We start from the raw sequence: 16419 nt of genomic DNA on the forward strand, positions 1-16419 counted from the left end.
GTTTCTGGAAAAGGAAAAAGGATATAAACTTCTATGTCTCCTCCATGTTGATTTGTTTTTGACACAACACTAAGTAGGATGGATTTGAGTCGTTACATGTGCTTACTGTCCAGGCAGGAGTGAACCTCACTCTTTACTCAGGACAGTTCAGCTGTACTTCTCTCCGGTGTGAATTCTGGTGCGTCTCTGAAGTGTACTGCTCTGACAGATTTGTTTGCCACATTCCAAACAGCAATATGACTTCTCTTTGAGATTCATTTCTCAACAATAGTTTAGTTTGCTTACTTTTCAGGACACGACAACCTCCAGAAGGGTTCTTGTTTTTCTGTACTGATTTTTGAACTGCTACCATTTTTATTCTGTTGTGAACTCTTGTGTGCCTCTGAAGACTGACTATCTGTGAAAACTGTTTACCACATTCATTACAGCGATATGGCTTCTCTCTGGTGTGAACTCTTGTGTGTTTCTGAAGATTGCTTGTCTCTGAAAACTGTTTGCCACATTCATTACAGCAATATGGCTTCTCTCCAGTGTGAACTCTCGTGTGGTTCTGAAGATCAAATTTTTGTGGAAACTGTTTGCCACATTCATTACAGCAATATGGCTTCTCTCCAGTGTGAACTCTTGTGTGTTTCTGAAAATTGCCTTTTTGTGAAAACTGTTTACCACATTCATTACAGCAATATGGCTTCTCTCCAGTGTGAACTCTCATGTGTTTCTGAAGACTGCTCATCTCTGAAAACTGTTTGCCACATTCATTACAGCAATTTGGCTTCTCTCCGGTGTGAACTCTTGTGTGTTTCTGAAGACTGCCTTTTTGTGAAAACTGTTTACCACATTCATTACAGCAATATGGCTTCTCTCCAGTGTGAACTCTCATGTGTTTCTGAAGACTGCTCATCTCTGAAAACTGTTTGCCACATTCATTACAGCAATATGGCTTCTCTCCGGTCTGAACTCTTGTGTGTCTCTGAAGATTGCCCATCTCTGAAAACAGTTTCCCACATTCATTACAGCAATATGTCTTCTCTCCTGTGTGAACGCTCATGTGTAACTGTAGATTGCCTTTATGTGAAAACTGTTTGCCACATTCATTACAGCAATATGGCTTCTCTCCGGTGTGAACTGCAGTGTGTTTCTGAAGATCGCTTTTTTGTGAAAACTGTTTACCACATTCATTACAACAATTTGTCTTCTCTTCGGTGTGAACTCTAGTGTGTCTCTGAAGACTGCCTTTATGTGAAAACTGTTTACCACATTCATTACAGCAATATGGCTTCTCTCCGGTGTGAACTCTCGTGTGTATATGAAGATTGCCGTTATTTGAAAACTGTTTACCACATTCATTACAGCAATATGGCTTCTCTCCGGTGTGAACTCTCGTGTGTCTCTGAAGATCGCATTTTTGTGAAAACTGTTTACCACATTCATTACAGCAATATGTCTTCTCTCCGGTGTGAACTCTCGTGTGTTTCTGAAGATTGCCTTTTTGTGAAAACTGTTTACCACATTCATTACAGCAATATGGCTTCTCTCCAGTGTGTACTCTCGTGTGTCCCTGAAGATGGCCTTTATTTGAAAACTGTTTACCACATTCATTACAGCAATATGTCTTCTCTCCGGTGTGAACTCTCGTGTGTTTCTGAAGAGCACTCCTGTTAGAGAATTCTCTGCCACATTCCACACTGCAGTGATCTTTCTTTCCTGTGTAAAATTTAAAAGAAGGGAAAAAAAAAAAAAGCTTATTTTCAATTTGCTGCCTCATTATCAACATTAAGTCACATTAAATACATGATGGCTGAAATTAGGAACAACCTTTGATCAGCATAAGCAATTATAAAACTTTTGTTGTACTTGGAAAACACACTTAATTTGTTAATTTTATGTCCTTTATTACAACTACTCACCAGGGCCACATGTATAAAACTTCCTTATGCTTGGCCTCATATATGAAAGCTGTTTCTTATGCAAAAGTTAGGATTTATAAAACTAGAACTTGCCATTTAAATTGGCTCAACGTTCCCTCAAGTTTTGAGCATTTGTAAGTCCCATGCAGACTTTATTTGTGTTGGTATTTTAGCAACTCCAGGTGGAAAAACGAAGAACTGAAAAGAAAATTTCATTTCATTACACATTTCACATTCTGATGCTTGACAGGCTACACAAGATGTGAGTTTTGATGTATCACAATGACATTTTGGATCATGATGATGACTTAGCTGATTTAGACTCCCTACTGTCATCCTCTTTGAAGTGTGTACTGAACTGCAGCCTTCATTACAGAGACCACCATGCAGAAATCACACAATCCCAGTTCTCTTACAGGTCTTAACAGCTGTGGGTTATTTGGCGATGGCAGCTTTTCACTGTGAACTGCCTGACTGGTGAGGAATCTCTCAATCACCCTGAGCCACGTAATGCTATCTGTATGGGATGGTAATAATAATAATAATAATAATAATAATAATTCATTACATTTATATAGTATACTTAAGACGTTAGAGAGATACATGCAATGTCGTTACCATCAGGGTATGCAAGTCGTGATCAAAATGAAATCTGCAGCAACGTCTGCTGTGTTCAGCAGTGGTGGTCTTACTTGGCCTACAAGTCCCTTTGTGAGTACTGAGCTCACCAGTGTGTTCTTTCTTGATATTGATATCCCAGACAGTCAGAATTGGGTAATCTTAAGGTTTTCCGATCTCTCTTATGATTTCATTATTAGTTTCCAGCTTCTTTGACTTTCATTGGCACAGCTCTTGCCCTTATGTTGAACAATGGCAACTACAAAGACCAAAGGTTGTCTGTAGGTAGGAGTAAGCTGAGGTGTCTTAGGCCTGCAAGACTAAAGCAATGAAACACACCTGAGGAATCACAAACACCTCTGGCACCAATTGTCCCAAACATTACGGTGCCCTGAAATGGGAGGACGATTCAGAAAAAGTGCTGTCATGTCTACAAGGTGTGACTGAAATGTTTGCAAATCCCTTTAAATGAAAATCAGTAATTTGTACTTTAATTACATCTGAATTACTTAATTTGTAATTTTAAATGGCAGATTAAATGTGTAAATGCAAGAAGAATGTTTCTTTGTATCCACCATTATGGAGGGTACTATATAAAACAGAATGCCATGCCAAGCATGAAAAGTGCACCTTCAATAATTAGAATGTGTCCTGACGTTTATCCACACTTGAACTAAAACCACTTGACACCAAAACAAACAACAAAATGTCTTCTTTCATTCACCAAAGCAAAAGAGAGCAATGGATGAATGAGCCTCAGTGCACAGGCCTACAGAAGCTGCATTGACCTCGGAGAAAAAAACAGAATATGAGAAAACCGAGGAAGAGCACAGCTGTTGGTGTTTCAGCTCTACAGGGGAGTGGCAGGTGACACCAGGACTGGTAACCTTTGTGACACGCTGGTGACATTTATACTCACCATTATAATGTTAAAGGATATCTACTATCAGGACTTACTTATGTTGAGTAAGCTAAAATTTGCCAGGTTTTACTGTCTATTTGATCCAATGTGTTTGTTCATGTATGGAATTATTATCTCTGTTATGGCTGCAGACATCAAGCAGTCCAAGCCTGCACTCAATGAAGAGCACTATAAAGAAGAAATACAACTGAATTAAACAGTAGTGTTACACAAATTAATTGGCCTTGAATGAAAATTGCCCAGTTTTTGCTGTTTATTGTGAAATCGGCTTGTAGTTGTTTGACTGGTCCACCGATTTCATGACATGGAATATGTTAAGCTGAGGACATGCGCAGCACTGACAGAGTGCACAGAGTGGAAACTGATGAAGAAAATAACTGCTGTGTAGAAATATCTTAAAGTATCTGAAATGTGGTAGGAATTTTATATACAAAGTTTAAAATGAAAAAGTTAGTTGTTAGTTGTGGTGTATTTAAAGCAAAGACATTTCCCGCAACTAATTTGATGAGAAACATTTTGGTACAACACTCGGCTGAGCACATCGACTTTCAACAATGCAGTGAAATCAGGAAAACCGCTAAGGAAACAAATGTATCTTAGCTATCAATAATAGCACTGTCTGAAAAGAACCAAACATATGATCAGGACAGGACAAAAAAAAAAATCAGAGTATCCCTCAAAAATAATTGCAATTTATCATTTTAGATACACCACAATTTTCTATAGTAGAAAGTTTAGGATTTCATCACTTACAGTGGTGTGAAAAACTATTTGCCCCCTTCCTGATTTCTTATTCTTTTGCATGTTTGTCACACAAAATGTTTCTGATCATCAAACACATTTAACCATTAGTCAAATATAACACAAGTAAACACAAAATGCAGTTTTTAAATGATGGTGTTTATTATTTAGGGAGAAAAAAAATCCAAAACCTACATGGCCCTGTGTGAAAAAGTAATTGCCCCCTTTGTTAAAAAAATAACCTAACTGTGGTGTATCACACCTGAGTTCAATTTCCGTAGCCACCCCCCAGGCCTAATTACTGCCACACCTGTTTCAATCAAGAAATCACTTAAATAGGAGCTGCCTGACACAGAGAAGTAGACCAAAAGCACCTCAAAAGATAGACATCATGCCAAGATCCAAAGAAATTCAGGAACAAATGAGAACAGAAGTAATTGAGATCTATCAGTCTGGTAAAGGTTATAAAGCCATTTCTAAAGCTTTGGGACTCCAGCGAACCACAGTGAGAGCCATTATCCACAAATGGCAAAAACATGGAACAGTGGTGAACCTTCCCAGGAGTGGCCGGCCGACCAAAATTACCCCCAAGAGCGCAGAGACGACTCATCCGAGAGGTCACAAAAGACCCCAGGACAACGTCTAAAGAACTGCAGGCCTCACTTGCCTCAATTAAGGTCAGTGTTCACGACTCCACCATAAGAAAGAGACTGGGCAAAAACGGCCTGCATGGCAGATTTCCAAGACGCAAACCACTGTTAAGCAAAAAGAACATTAGGGCTCGTCTCAATTTTGCTAAGAAACATCTCAATGATTGCCAAGACTTTTGGGGAAAATACCTTGTGGACTGATGAGTCAAAAGTTGAACTTTTTGGAAGGCAAATGTCCCGTTACATCTGGCGTAAAAGGAACACAGCATTTCAGAAAAAGAACATCATACCAACAGTAAAATATGGTGGTGGTAGTGTGATGGTCTGGGGTTGTTTTGCTGCTTCAGGACCTGGAAGGCTTGCTGTGATAGATGGAACCATGAATTCTACTGTCTACCAAAAAATCCTGAAGGAGAATGTCCGGCCATCTGTTCGTCAACTCAAGCTGAAGCGATCTTGGGTGCTGCAACAGGACAATGACCCAAAACACACCAGCAAATCCACCTCTGAATGGCTGAAGAAAAACAAAATGAAGTCTTTGGAGTGGCCTAGTCAAAGTCCTGACCTGAATCCAATTGAGATGCTATGGCATGACCTTAAAAAGGCGGTTCATGCTAGAAAACCCTCAAATAAAGCTGAATTACAACAATTTTGCAAAGATGAGTGGGCCAAAATTCATCCAGAGCGCTGTAAAAGACTCATTGCAAGTTATCGCAAACGCTTGATTGCAGTTATTGCTGCTAAGGGTGGCCCAACCAGTTATTAGGTTCAGGGGGGCAATTACTTTTTCACACAGGGCCATGTAGGTTTGGATTTTTTTTTCTCCCTAAATAATAAAAACCACTATTTACAAACTGCATTTTGTGTTTACTTGTGTTATATTTGACTAATGGTTAAATGTGTTTGATGATCAGAAACATTTTTTGTGACAAACATGCAAAAGAATAAGAAATCAGGAAGGGGGCAAATAGTTTTTCACACCACTGTAAGTCCTATAACATGTATCCACGATATATACTGGCGAGAGGATGGTTCTTTTCAGACGTAGCATTACCAAGATGAACACTTTCATGACATTTCATATACAGTGACATGCAAATGTGTGGGGACCCCCTGATGAAAATAACTATTACTGTGAATAGTTAAGTCAATATCATATTAATTGATCTCCAAAAGACATAAAGTTAAACATAAAACTTTCTTTTCTGCATTTTAAACAGGATTTGTGTCTTATTTTTGATTTGAAGAGTGAAAAAAGGAGTACCACCCCAGAAATGTTTGTGCACCCCAAAAGATCGGAGGTCTCAGATATCTTTTTCCCAACATGTCAGACCCTAATTAGCTCCTTAGGGGTTTGGCTTGTTTACAACCCTCATTAGGAATGGCCAAGTGATGCAAAACTCAAAGCTGTATAAATTCTCAGACTCCTCAAACCTTGTCCCAGCAATCAGCAGCCATGGGCTCCTCTAAGCAGCTGTCTAACACTGAGGAATAAAATAATTTATAGTCACAAAGTAGGAAAAGACTATAGAAGATGTCAAAGAGTTTTCAAGTAGCCACCTCCTCATTTGGTAACATTATTAAGAGATGGCAGTTAACAGCAATGGTGGAAAAGAAGTTGAGGTCAGGAAGACCAAGACAACGGCTCATAGCATTGCTAGAATGGCGAATCTAAACCCCTGTGTCTTAAAGCTTCCTGGTGGTCTTTTGTAGTCAGACTCTGGAGTGGTGATGCACTGTTCTACTGTACAGCAACACCATCCGAAATATGACCTCCAAGGAAGAGCCATCAAAAGAAAAGATTTCCTGTGTCCTCACCACAAAATTCAAGCCTGATGCATTTTGGTACTGTGGAATAATAAAAATTTGAATCGATGTACAGTAATCCCTCACTATATCGCACTTCGCCTTTCGCGGCTTCACTCCATCGCGGATTTTATATGTAAGCATATTTAAATATATATATATTTTTTGCTGGTTCGCGGATTTCTGCGGACAATGAGTCTTTTAATTTCTGGTACATGCTTCCTCAGTTGGTTTGCCCAGTTGATTTCATACAAGGGACGCTATTGGCAGATGGCTGAGAAGCTACCTAACTTACTTTTCTCTCTCTCTTGCGCTGACTTTCTCTGATCCTGACGTAGGGGGATTGAGCAGGGGGGCTGTTTGCACACCTAGACGATACGGACACTCGTCTAAAAATGCTGAAAGATTATCTTGAAGCGACATGCTGCACGGTGCTTCGCATACTTAAAAGCTCGAAGGGCACGTATTGATTTTTGATTGAAAAACAAACTATGTCTCTCTCTCTCTGCTCCTGACGGAGGGGGTGTGAGCTGCCGCCTTCAACAGCTTTGTACCGGTGGTGCTTCGCATACTTAAAAGCCAAATAGCCCTATTGATTTGTTTGCTTTTCTCTATCTCTCTGACAGTCACTGCTCCTGACACGCACTCCTTTGAAGAGGAAGATATGTTTGCATTCTTTTAATTGTGAGACAGAACTGTCATCTCTGTCTTGTCATGGAGCACAGTTTAAACTTTTGAAAAAGAGACAAATGTTTGTTTGCAGTGTTTGAATAACGTTCCTGTCTCTCTACAACCTCCTGTGTTTCTGCGCAAATCTGTGAACCAAGCATGACAATATAAAAATAACCATATAAACATATGGTTTCTACTTCGCGGATGGCTCTGGAATGCAACCCCTACGATGGAGGAGGGATTACTGTACTAATATAAAAGTTGAACAAAGAATCTTGGGCTGAGGGCTTTTAACCTAGTCCAAGGGAGGGGAAGAAGATTTTGGGACTACGCCTTAGTGCAATGAATATTTGTTTTTGGATAAACAAGTCTAAAACGCCTTGGTGATTACTATCTGTGTGCATTTGAGTGGATAAAAAATATAAGAAAATGTATATGTATTTGCAAGTATAAGAGTTCTGTGTGTTAACCATATGAAATGCTTTAAGATTGTGATGAAGGAAAGTTAAGGTTATTAAGCATTAGAGCCTAAATATATAAAGTAGCCACAAGGTGAATAAAAGAAATAAATAAAGGGTGGGTCAGCTTTTGGGGGACCGCACCCTGTCCTAGTTAGTGAAAGGAGAAGTTACTCTGCCAGTAAGGAAGGACTGTTTGTGAAGCTGCAAGTATAAGATAAGCTTTGTGTACGTGATTGAGAAATTATAAAAGCCTGTTTTCAAAACCGAGCAATGGGTGTGACGTGATACTGTCAGTGACTTGCTGGCATGCTCAAATTACAGACCTCTGCTTTCCAAGAAGAAAAAGAAATAAAAAGATTTCTGTTTGTTCAAATCGGTGTCTGCCTGCTGTTGTCTCGAACCTTCGACCACAGTTTTCTGGTGCCGTGACCCAGATCGGAGAAGGACAGCTGACTCCTCGAGCGGGATCGTCCAAGAGGACCAGTAAGAGGACCGATTCCGGCTGGAAAAAGTTAGGACTGGCCTGCCTCGGGCACATCCTGCGTGAGGGGTCTCTGGCCTCCTCCGATCGAATGCGAAGGTCGAACCAACTGGGATTTCCCTAGCAGGTCAAGAACTTCTTGGTGAGTAGACCGAGGGAATTTGATTGAGTGAATAACCTAGCTCAGGGATTTGACCGGGTTTACGGGAAAGAAAATTGAGAAATAAAATACTGTATCACTTAACGGATAGTAAACTGGAAAGCAGGGAATAATACCTGGGTCCCTCGGGGACAGTGTAAGGTGCTGAGAACGTTAGTAAGTTACTCCCCGTGAAGTGGAATAGAAAGGGGTGACTGGCACACTCCTAGAAATAGAGGAAAGGGAGTAAAACGAGTAGAATATGTATTGAGTATCTGAGAAAAACACTGTGTGGGAGGGCGAGTTTCTGTCTCTAATGTCTGGTCATATTCCTGCTCCTATGGGTTGATCTGTGGTGGACACCAAGAGCGGTTACCAGCTAGGAGGCATCTGACGAAGGGATCGGCATTAACCTGTCCCGAACTCTGTGCTGAACAGATTGTCAGTCCGCTAAAGCCACGAAACCACAACAGTGCTGATCCGGGAGCAGAAGAGACTGGAGACAGAACGTCATGAGGGCTGATCTATTCTTCTGCGGTCCAGTGCTATTTAGTTATGGGAAAGCAAAATAGTAAACCGGTCAAGAAGGTTTCCTCGGGAAATCAAAAGTCTCTGTTGGAGTATTTTTGGAAAGCGCATCGGGCTCCAGTTCTCACTCGGGTCCGAAAGGAGGTTCACCCAGGAAACTGATAGAAAAGAAAACTGGGTTAGATTTTAAGAAAGCGTGTAAAAAATGGAATAAACAAAGCGGTGGTAGATGGCCAGTTGAGGGAACTACAGACATTTCAGAAATACAAGAAATAAGAAAAATTTTATGTAGAAACACCCAAGGATGTTGTAATAAGGGTCCTTACCGGATGGATATGTTTGATAGGTGGGAACTAGTGATAAAGGATAAAACCTTAGAGGCAGCCCAAAAGCGTAATGAATTGCTCACTGCCGAAGTTAAGACCCAGAAAGAGAAGGAAGAAATGTTGTTAGCTTTACAAAAGACTAAGATAGAAGCAGAGCCCAATCCCGAGAACAAAAGAAAGAAAACAGAAAAGGACCCCCTATACCCCGTTATTTATCCACCCCCTCCATGCCAGCCTCCACCCCCACTGCCCCCCAAGTAGCCGACGAACCATCTGGAGCAGGGTTCTTATGAACAATATCATTATGACTCATCCTCTCACTTAAATCCTGATGACAATGATCCGGACATCAGTGGTCGGATCAATCCCCCAACGAACTAGAAGCCAGACTTCTCGTCCGGCCCCGGCATCTGGATTCACCTTCATCTCCCCAAAACACCAAAAACCTCCCGGCCTGACATTCTCATGCCCCCTAATCGAGGTCCCTAACCCCCGACACGACCCCATCCAGGCTGCAGGTCCCAATAACCCCACTACTGTGATGATTCATCGTAATTGGGATATTCAAGAATTAAAAGATTTGGTGTCTGAACTGCCCGACCCTAAGGGGGTTGGTGGGCTAAAATTCGTGGAGCAGCTGCAACAGCTAGATGATATGTACGTATAAACCCAATGCTGCAGAGTGGACACAGGTGCTGCGACGAAAACTAGGTACCACATGGGCAACTGTGAGTCGGGGGGTGAGGAATGGACAGCCTTGGGCTTGGGATCAAAGCCTTAACCGTGGTGGGGGCCAAGAAGCCCAATTTGTACAACAATGGGAAGCACTGAGACAAACTATTGCAGAGAAATATAAGAAAGGCACAGACTGGTCCCTTATCTCAGCTGCCAAGCAAAAGAGAGACGAGACAGTCGATGAGTGGTCACACCGAAAACAAGACCTTATGGCTAATCATTCAGGCTTAGAAAATGTCGATGATCGGACTCGCGCTGCCGTTCCCCCTTTTGTTTCAGGACTGAGAAGTGACATTCAAAGTAAAGTTTGCATGTCCTGCATAGGCTGGGAGAGCACTGCTTTTGAGGAAGTGAAACGCCATGTAGAGCATGCTGAGAAACAGACTAAACAAAAAGAATCTGATATACAGACTAAGCTGCTTGCAGCACAACTACAATATTACACAGGGGGAACGAGCAGGGGCAGAGGGTTCCAAGGCGGTGGACGTAGCAACTTTTCCGCAGGACGAGGGCGTGGAAGGGGATGGGGGTTCCCGTTTTCCAACCCTGACAATCCCTTCGCTCAGATGCCCAACCCTTTGGAGCAAATACCAGCGTCATATGCTTGTTACGGCTACGGTGAATTTGGACACTTCAGACGTGACTGCCCAAGCAAGCGCCCACCACCACCATCTCCTCCCCCTGAGCCTAATGACATTCCGTGGTCCTAGGAAATAGCAGGGACCCCCAGCCATTCCTTTCAGTTTCCTCTGCTTACCCGTCATGCTGACACAGATCCTTTACTGACTTTGATAGTAAATGGCAAGGAAACTGTCTTCCTTGTGGACACGGGAGCCACACGCTCCACTTTGTCACTGTTGGAGGTCCCTGCCTCGAAAGACACTGTGAAGGTTCTCACTGCTTCAGGACAGCCACACACTTTACTAGTTTCAAAACCTCTGAAAGTGCAACTCAGCACCAACAGCTCTCCATTAACTCACCGCTTCCTGTTAAATCATCTGTGCCCTGTCAATCTACTAGGAAGAGACCTCATGACTAAACAAACTGTCAGTCTCAATCTCACTGACAGAACAAGGATTTTATTGCTCCACTCCTAAGCTCCTGTGCCAAATCTCCCCACACCCCAAACCCTCTTTTGCAGCCTGGACCCCAGACATCTCCCCACACACCCTTCTCCTTAAAGCCCTACACTCTTTTCCCTCATGCCTTTTTCCCCACTTGCAGGTCCCCGACACCCTCCACTGTACTGCCCAGTACTTCCCTGCAGAAGTAGACACACCTTGGTTAGAATCTTTTCTCTCTTCAGGTACTTGCCCCGAGACCCTTCACATTCCTTGCATTTTTATCTCATCCACCAAAGCTGCTGCTTCAGTTCACCTCACATATTCACAGAACATTTTCTATTTAGGAGGTTCAGTCCCCCATATGTCCTTGGCCAAATCTAACACCGTTCGATGGGTCAAAATTGGGGAATGGGTCGAGCAATGTCTAAATAGGACTGATTGGCTATATGTCGCTCCAGGCATTTTTGATACCTCAGACCATCTGATAACTAAGGGGTTAATCCAAATTGACCTGCCGGTCGTTAGTTCCCTCTGTCACCCATCTGTTTCTCTATGCTCTCTACAAACTGACTTTTTCCCATGGCTTTCTTCAATTCCTGACACCCTATGGTCTCAGGGAAAGAACGATTTTGGCAGGATCACAAATTGTGAACCTCTGGTTGCTTTTCCGAAATCATCCTTCCGTCCCCACCGTGCGCAATATCCTCTTTCTCCCGAGGCCGAACTCGGAATTGTGGCTGTACATAAAGAGCTTGTTGAAAAGGGGGCTATAATTCCTATCAAATATTCTCCTGTAAACTCTCCTATTCTACCAGTAAAGAAGGCTGATGACTCTTGGTGCTTTGTCCAAGACCTCAGACAAGTTAATTCTGCTATTTTTCCTAGGGCACCGATTGTCCCTAATCCTTCCACTATACTCTCTACAATTCCTGCAACAGCTCAATACTTCTCAGTAATTGACTTAGCAAATGCTTTCTTTTCTATTCCTGTACATCCTGATTCTGAGTTTTGGTTTGCTTTTACTTTTCAAAACCGCCATTGGACATGGACTGTTATGCCACAAGGTTATACAGAGGCTCCTTGCGTATATGGCCAAATGCTTGCTCAGAACCTGGAAGGCTTCTGGCCTGACAGGGGGAGTGCATTGATACAGTACATCGACGATTTATTACTCTGTAGTGAGACAGAGAAAGCATGCACACAAGATACAGAATTATTGCTCAAGTATCTTGCTGAAAATGGGCACAAGGTCTCTAAGGCCAAACTGCAGTTAGTTCAGACTGTCAAGTACTTGGGTCATGACATCACGTGTGGTACCAGAGCTCTGTCAAAAGACCGCATAACCACCATCCAAAACCTTCCCAGACCGGTCACAAAACAACAGGTCATGTCTGTATTGGGCATTTTAGGTTATTGTCGACAATGGATTTTAAATTTCTCTGAAAGAGCGCAGCCTTTACAAAATCTAGCTAACACTCCTGACCTTCCTCTTTCTGGTCGTATACAGTGGAATGAGCAGGCTGAGAAGGCTCTATGTGATTTAAAAAGTGCACTACTCTCTGCGCCAGCTGTAGGACTCCCCGACTATTCTCGTCCATTCACTCTGTTCGTGGATGAAATGGGGGGATATATGAATGCAGTACTAACACAGCTCCAAGGAGAAAAACAAAGGCCAATAGCCTATTTTTCGAAAAAATTGGATCCAGTGGCTACGGGAATTCCAACTTGCAGTAGCAACCACAACAGATGCCGTGCTAGCCAGTACATATATAGTGCTCATGAGCCCCCTAACAGTAAAGGTGCATCACACCGCACACTCCATTTTAGTTCAGGCTAAAACCTCACATCTCACTACTGCTAGGGCAATACACTATCAAAACGTACTCTGTACCCTGTCAAATGTTACAATTGAAAGGTGCTCCACCTTAAATCCAGCCACTCTTCTTCCAACTGAAGAAGTGGGGGAGCCCCACAACTGTCATGACGAAATAACTAAGGTCATAAAACCCAGACCAGACCTGCAGGAAACACCCTTAGAAACGGGAGATAATTTTTGTGGATGGATGTTCCTTACGACTGGAAAATGGAACATCCTCAACCAGCTATGCAGTGGTCAAAGGTGACCACCTGCTGGAAGCAAACCGAATTTCTTCAAGTTTAAGCGCGCAAGCAGCTGAATTAATAGCTCTCATCCGAGTTTGTCAGTTGTCAGAAGGAAAAATCATAACAATATACTGATTCCAGGTATGCTTTTGGAGTCTGCCATGATCATGGAGCATTGTGGAAATTGAGGGGATTCAAGACCAGTACTGGCAAGCCCATCCAACATCAAAAATTAGTAGAATCCCTCTTAGAAGCCATAACCAAACCATCAAAACTGGCAATAGTTAAATGCCAGGCCCATATTGGGAAACAGGACCCTGTCAGCAAAGGAAACAAATTAGCTGATCACTTTGCTAAACAGGCAGCATATAATAACACACCAATCTCTTTATTTCTACAGAAAGATGACAAAGACCCTGATAATCAAATTATCTCTTTACAGAGCGCAGCCACGGACAGAGAAAAGAGAAAATGGTTCAAAGAAGGATCCCTCTCTGATAGGGTCTGGACCCATAAGCAAAATAACAAACCTTTCCTCCCAAAGGCTTCTTTTCCAGGTATGGCAAAAGTCACACATGGTCTGGACCATGCTGGAAAGGATGCAATGGTTCAAGATGTCGAGAGACATTGGGAAGCTGTAGGCTTCTCTACATATGCAGAGCAATTCTGCAGACGCTATTACGTCAAAAATTTAATGCAGGAAAGGGTACCCAGGTAAGTCCCGCCGTCACACCTAACCCAATGGGTCCATTCGAACATCTTCAAATGGACTTCACTGAACTGACACCATCAAAAGGGTACCGATACTGTTTGGTAATTGTTGATATGTTCTCCCGATGGGTGGAAGCTTTCCCTTCCAAACATGCAGATGCCAAAACTGTGGCAAAAGCCTTGATAAAAGAAATCATTCCAAGATGGGGGAATACCACAGAAATTACAGACTGATAATGGTAGTCATTTTGTGAACTCTGTAATAAACAAACTGACTACTTGGCTCCAGATAAATGTACATCATTACTGCAAGTACCATCCCCAAAGTGGAGGTATAGTAGAGAGGTGCAATGGCACCTTGAAATCTAAATTGGCTAAAATCTGTGGGCAGACAAATTTGACCTGGCCTGACGCTTTACCCCTGGCCTTGATGGGATTAAGAGGGAGGACACATCGACAATTAGGGCTGTCGCCATTCGAAATTCTGACCGGACGGCCTTTCGGCATGGTCATCAGTAATGTCAATCTGCATACTGTGGACAATGATCTTCTCTCCAGTCTTACAGGTCTCCGAGCCTCCCTGAAGGAAGTCCACGAACAGGTTAATCAGGCCTGGAGAACCAGTCCTCCACCAACGGACTCCCAGATTCCCCTGGGAACCTGGGTAGAGATACTCGAAGGAAGCACTGACATCAGCCTCGTTGGAGGGGACCATTCCAAGTGCTGCTATCAACACCACATGCAGTTAAGGTTGAAGGATTGCCTGCCTGGATACACGCCTCACATTGCAAGAAATGGCACTCTTGACTTTATTACTGGTTTACCTCACCTTCCCATTAACGTCCACCCTGGTTACCTTGACTTTTCCCCTTGGAATCACCACCCCAATCCAGGTTGATTTTTGCTCCATCGCTGATTGTGGCTCTGGACGTCAAGTCCAATGGGTCTGGTCTGATAAATATGTGTGCGTAACAACCTCCATGTTTAGCGGAGGTGGCTATTCAAGGGGAGGTAGCTACTTTAGAGGGGGATATGTGGACGTCTCAGATGACTGGTGCAACCTGTGGACGTTGGTATTTGCTAATACTGGAACACATGATTGGGGTCACGAACCATGGCAGGCTTTACAATATGGACTTAAGGCTCGTTTTTCTATAATTAAGGGTCATAATAATGACAAATGCTCAGAAAATAATTGTAATCCACTTATAATAACACTGAAAAATCCTTCTTTGCGTGATTCGGGTACATGCGTGTTAGGGACTCATGTCTCAGGCACCGATCCCCTCGGGCAGTTTAAGATTCAGGTAACCAAATCCCCTCTCCCTACAACTCTTACAACTCCCTCTCTCATTCTACCACCCCATACCTCTCCCATTGTTTCCCCTACCCCTCCTACCCAAACACCCCTGGAACCTTAAATACCCTTTTTCCCCCAATTCAACCCACGACTCCCCCTATGTTCCGCCCCTATATTGGCAATTACACCTATTTCACTCGAGTCTCTCATAACAAGAATGCCGTTGCTCTTGGCTCCCCTCCCCCCCTTTGGTGCTCCCTTACTTACAACGTTTCTATCGATGCCTCCATCCCTCTTTCCAATAACATTTCCCTTAGTTGGTTTATCTCCCATGCCACTGCCCGTGCTGATGTCTGGTGGATGTGCCGAAGATCTAAATTACTGGACATCCTCCCACCTGATTGGACTGGTACCTGTACCCTTATACAATTGGTCATGCCTTTCCGTCTCCTTCCCTTAAATGGCCAACAACCTCCATCCTCTCCCCATACACATTGTGTTCGTAGATCCTTAGTATCTGTTGCAAATCTCTCATTACATGGTCCAGGTGTGTATATTGACTCAATAGGTGTGCCTAGAGGTGTTCCTAACAAATTCAAAGCCAGAGATCAAGTAGCTGCTGGTTTTGACTCTCTTATTCCCATAATCACCATCAATAAAAATGTGGATTGGATAAATTATTTATATTACAACCAACAGCGTTTTCTGAATTTTACTAAAGAAGCTGTTGAAGGAATACATGAGCAATTAGATTAAAATCTCCTTTATGACCTGGCAAAATCGCATAGCACTAGATATGCTTCTAGCCGAAAAAGGTGGTGTTTGTGCTATGTTTGGTGATGCTTGCTGTACGTACAATCCAAATAATACTGCCCCTGATGGCTCCATCACCCGTGCCCTCGCTGGACTGACTGCTCTCTCCCTAGAATTGGCTGAAAACTCAGGCATCGATACCCCTCTTGATGAGTGGTTTATATCCACATTTGGCTCTTGGGGCCAATGGTTCAAATCCATTTTTGTTTCCCTTTTAGTTGCTTTAACTGTTATTCTTTTGGTTTGCTGTTGTCTTATTCCGTTACTCCGTTATTTTATCCAAAAGTTTTTCACTGCCTCAATAACTAAAACTTATTTCCTCCACACAGAACGCATGCATCTTCTCTCCCAGCCCAAATCCTCTTATCAGTCCACTCTCAATCAAGATTGTTTTGTTTGAACTATTCTTTGTTCAAAAAGGGGGGAATGTGGAATAATAAAA

The 16419-nt window shown here is 42.7% G+C and overlaps 1 protein-coding gene across 1 annotated transcript in view; it reads right to left on the reverse strand.

Moving 5' to 3' along the window:
• The window catches only part of LOC127526403 (gastrula zinc finger protein XlCGF57.1-like), a 42733-nt gene that overhangs the window by 10761 nt on the left and 15553 nt on the right, over window positions 1-16419 (reverse strand). The window contains exon 2 of the mRNA XM_051921825.1: window positions 286-1704. Coding sequence (XP_051777785.1) covers window positions 286-1704 — 1419 coding nt within the window. The remainder of the gene's footprint in view (window positions 1-285; window positions 1705-16419) is intronic.

The sequence above is a fragment of the Erpetoichthys calabaricus genome (genome assembly GCF_900747795.2).
Source record: "Erpetoichthys calabaricus chromosome 1 unlocalized genomic scaffold, fErpCal1.3 SUPER_1_unloc_25, whole genome shotgun sequence".
Lineage (NCBI taxonomy): Eukaryota > Metazoa > Chordata > Cladistia > Polypteriformes > Polypteridae > Erpetoichthys > Erpetoichthys calabaricus.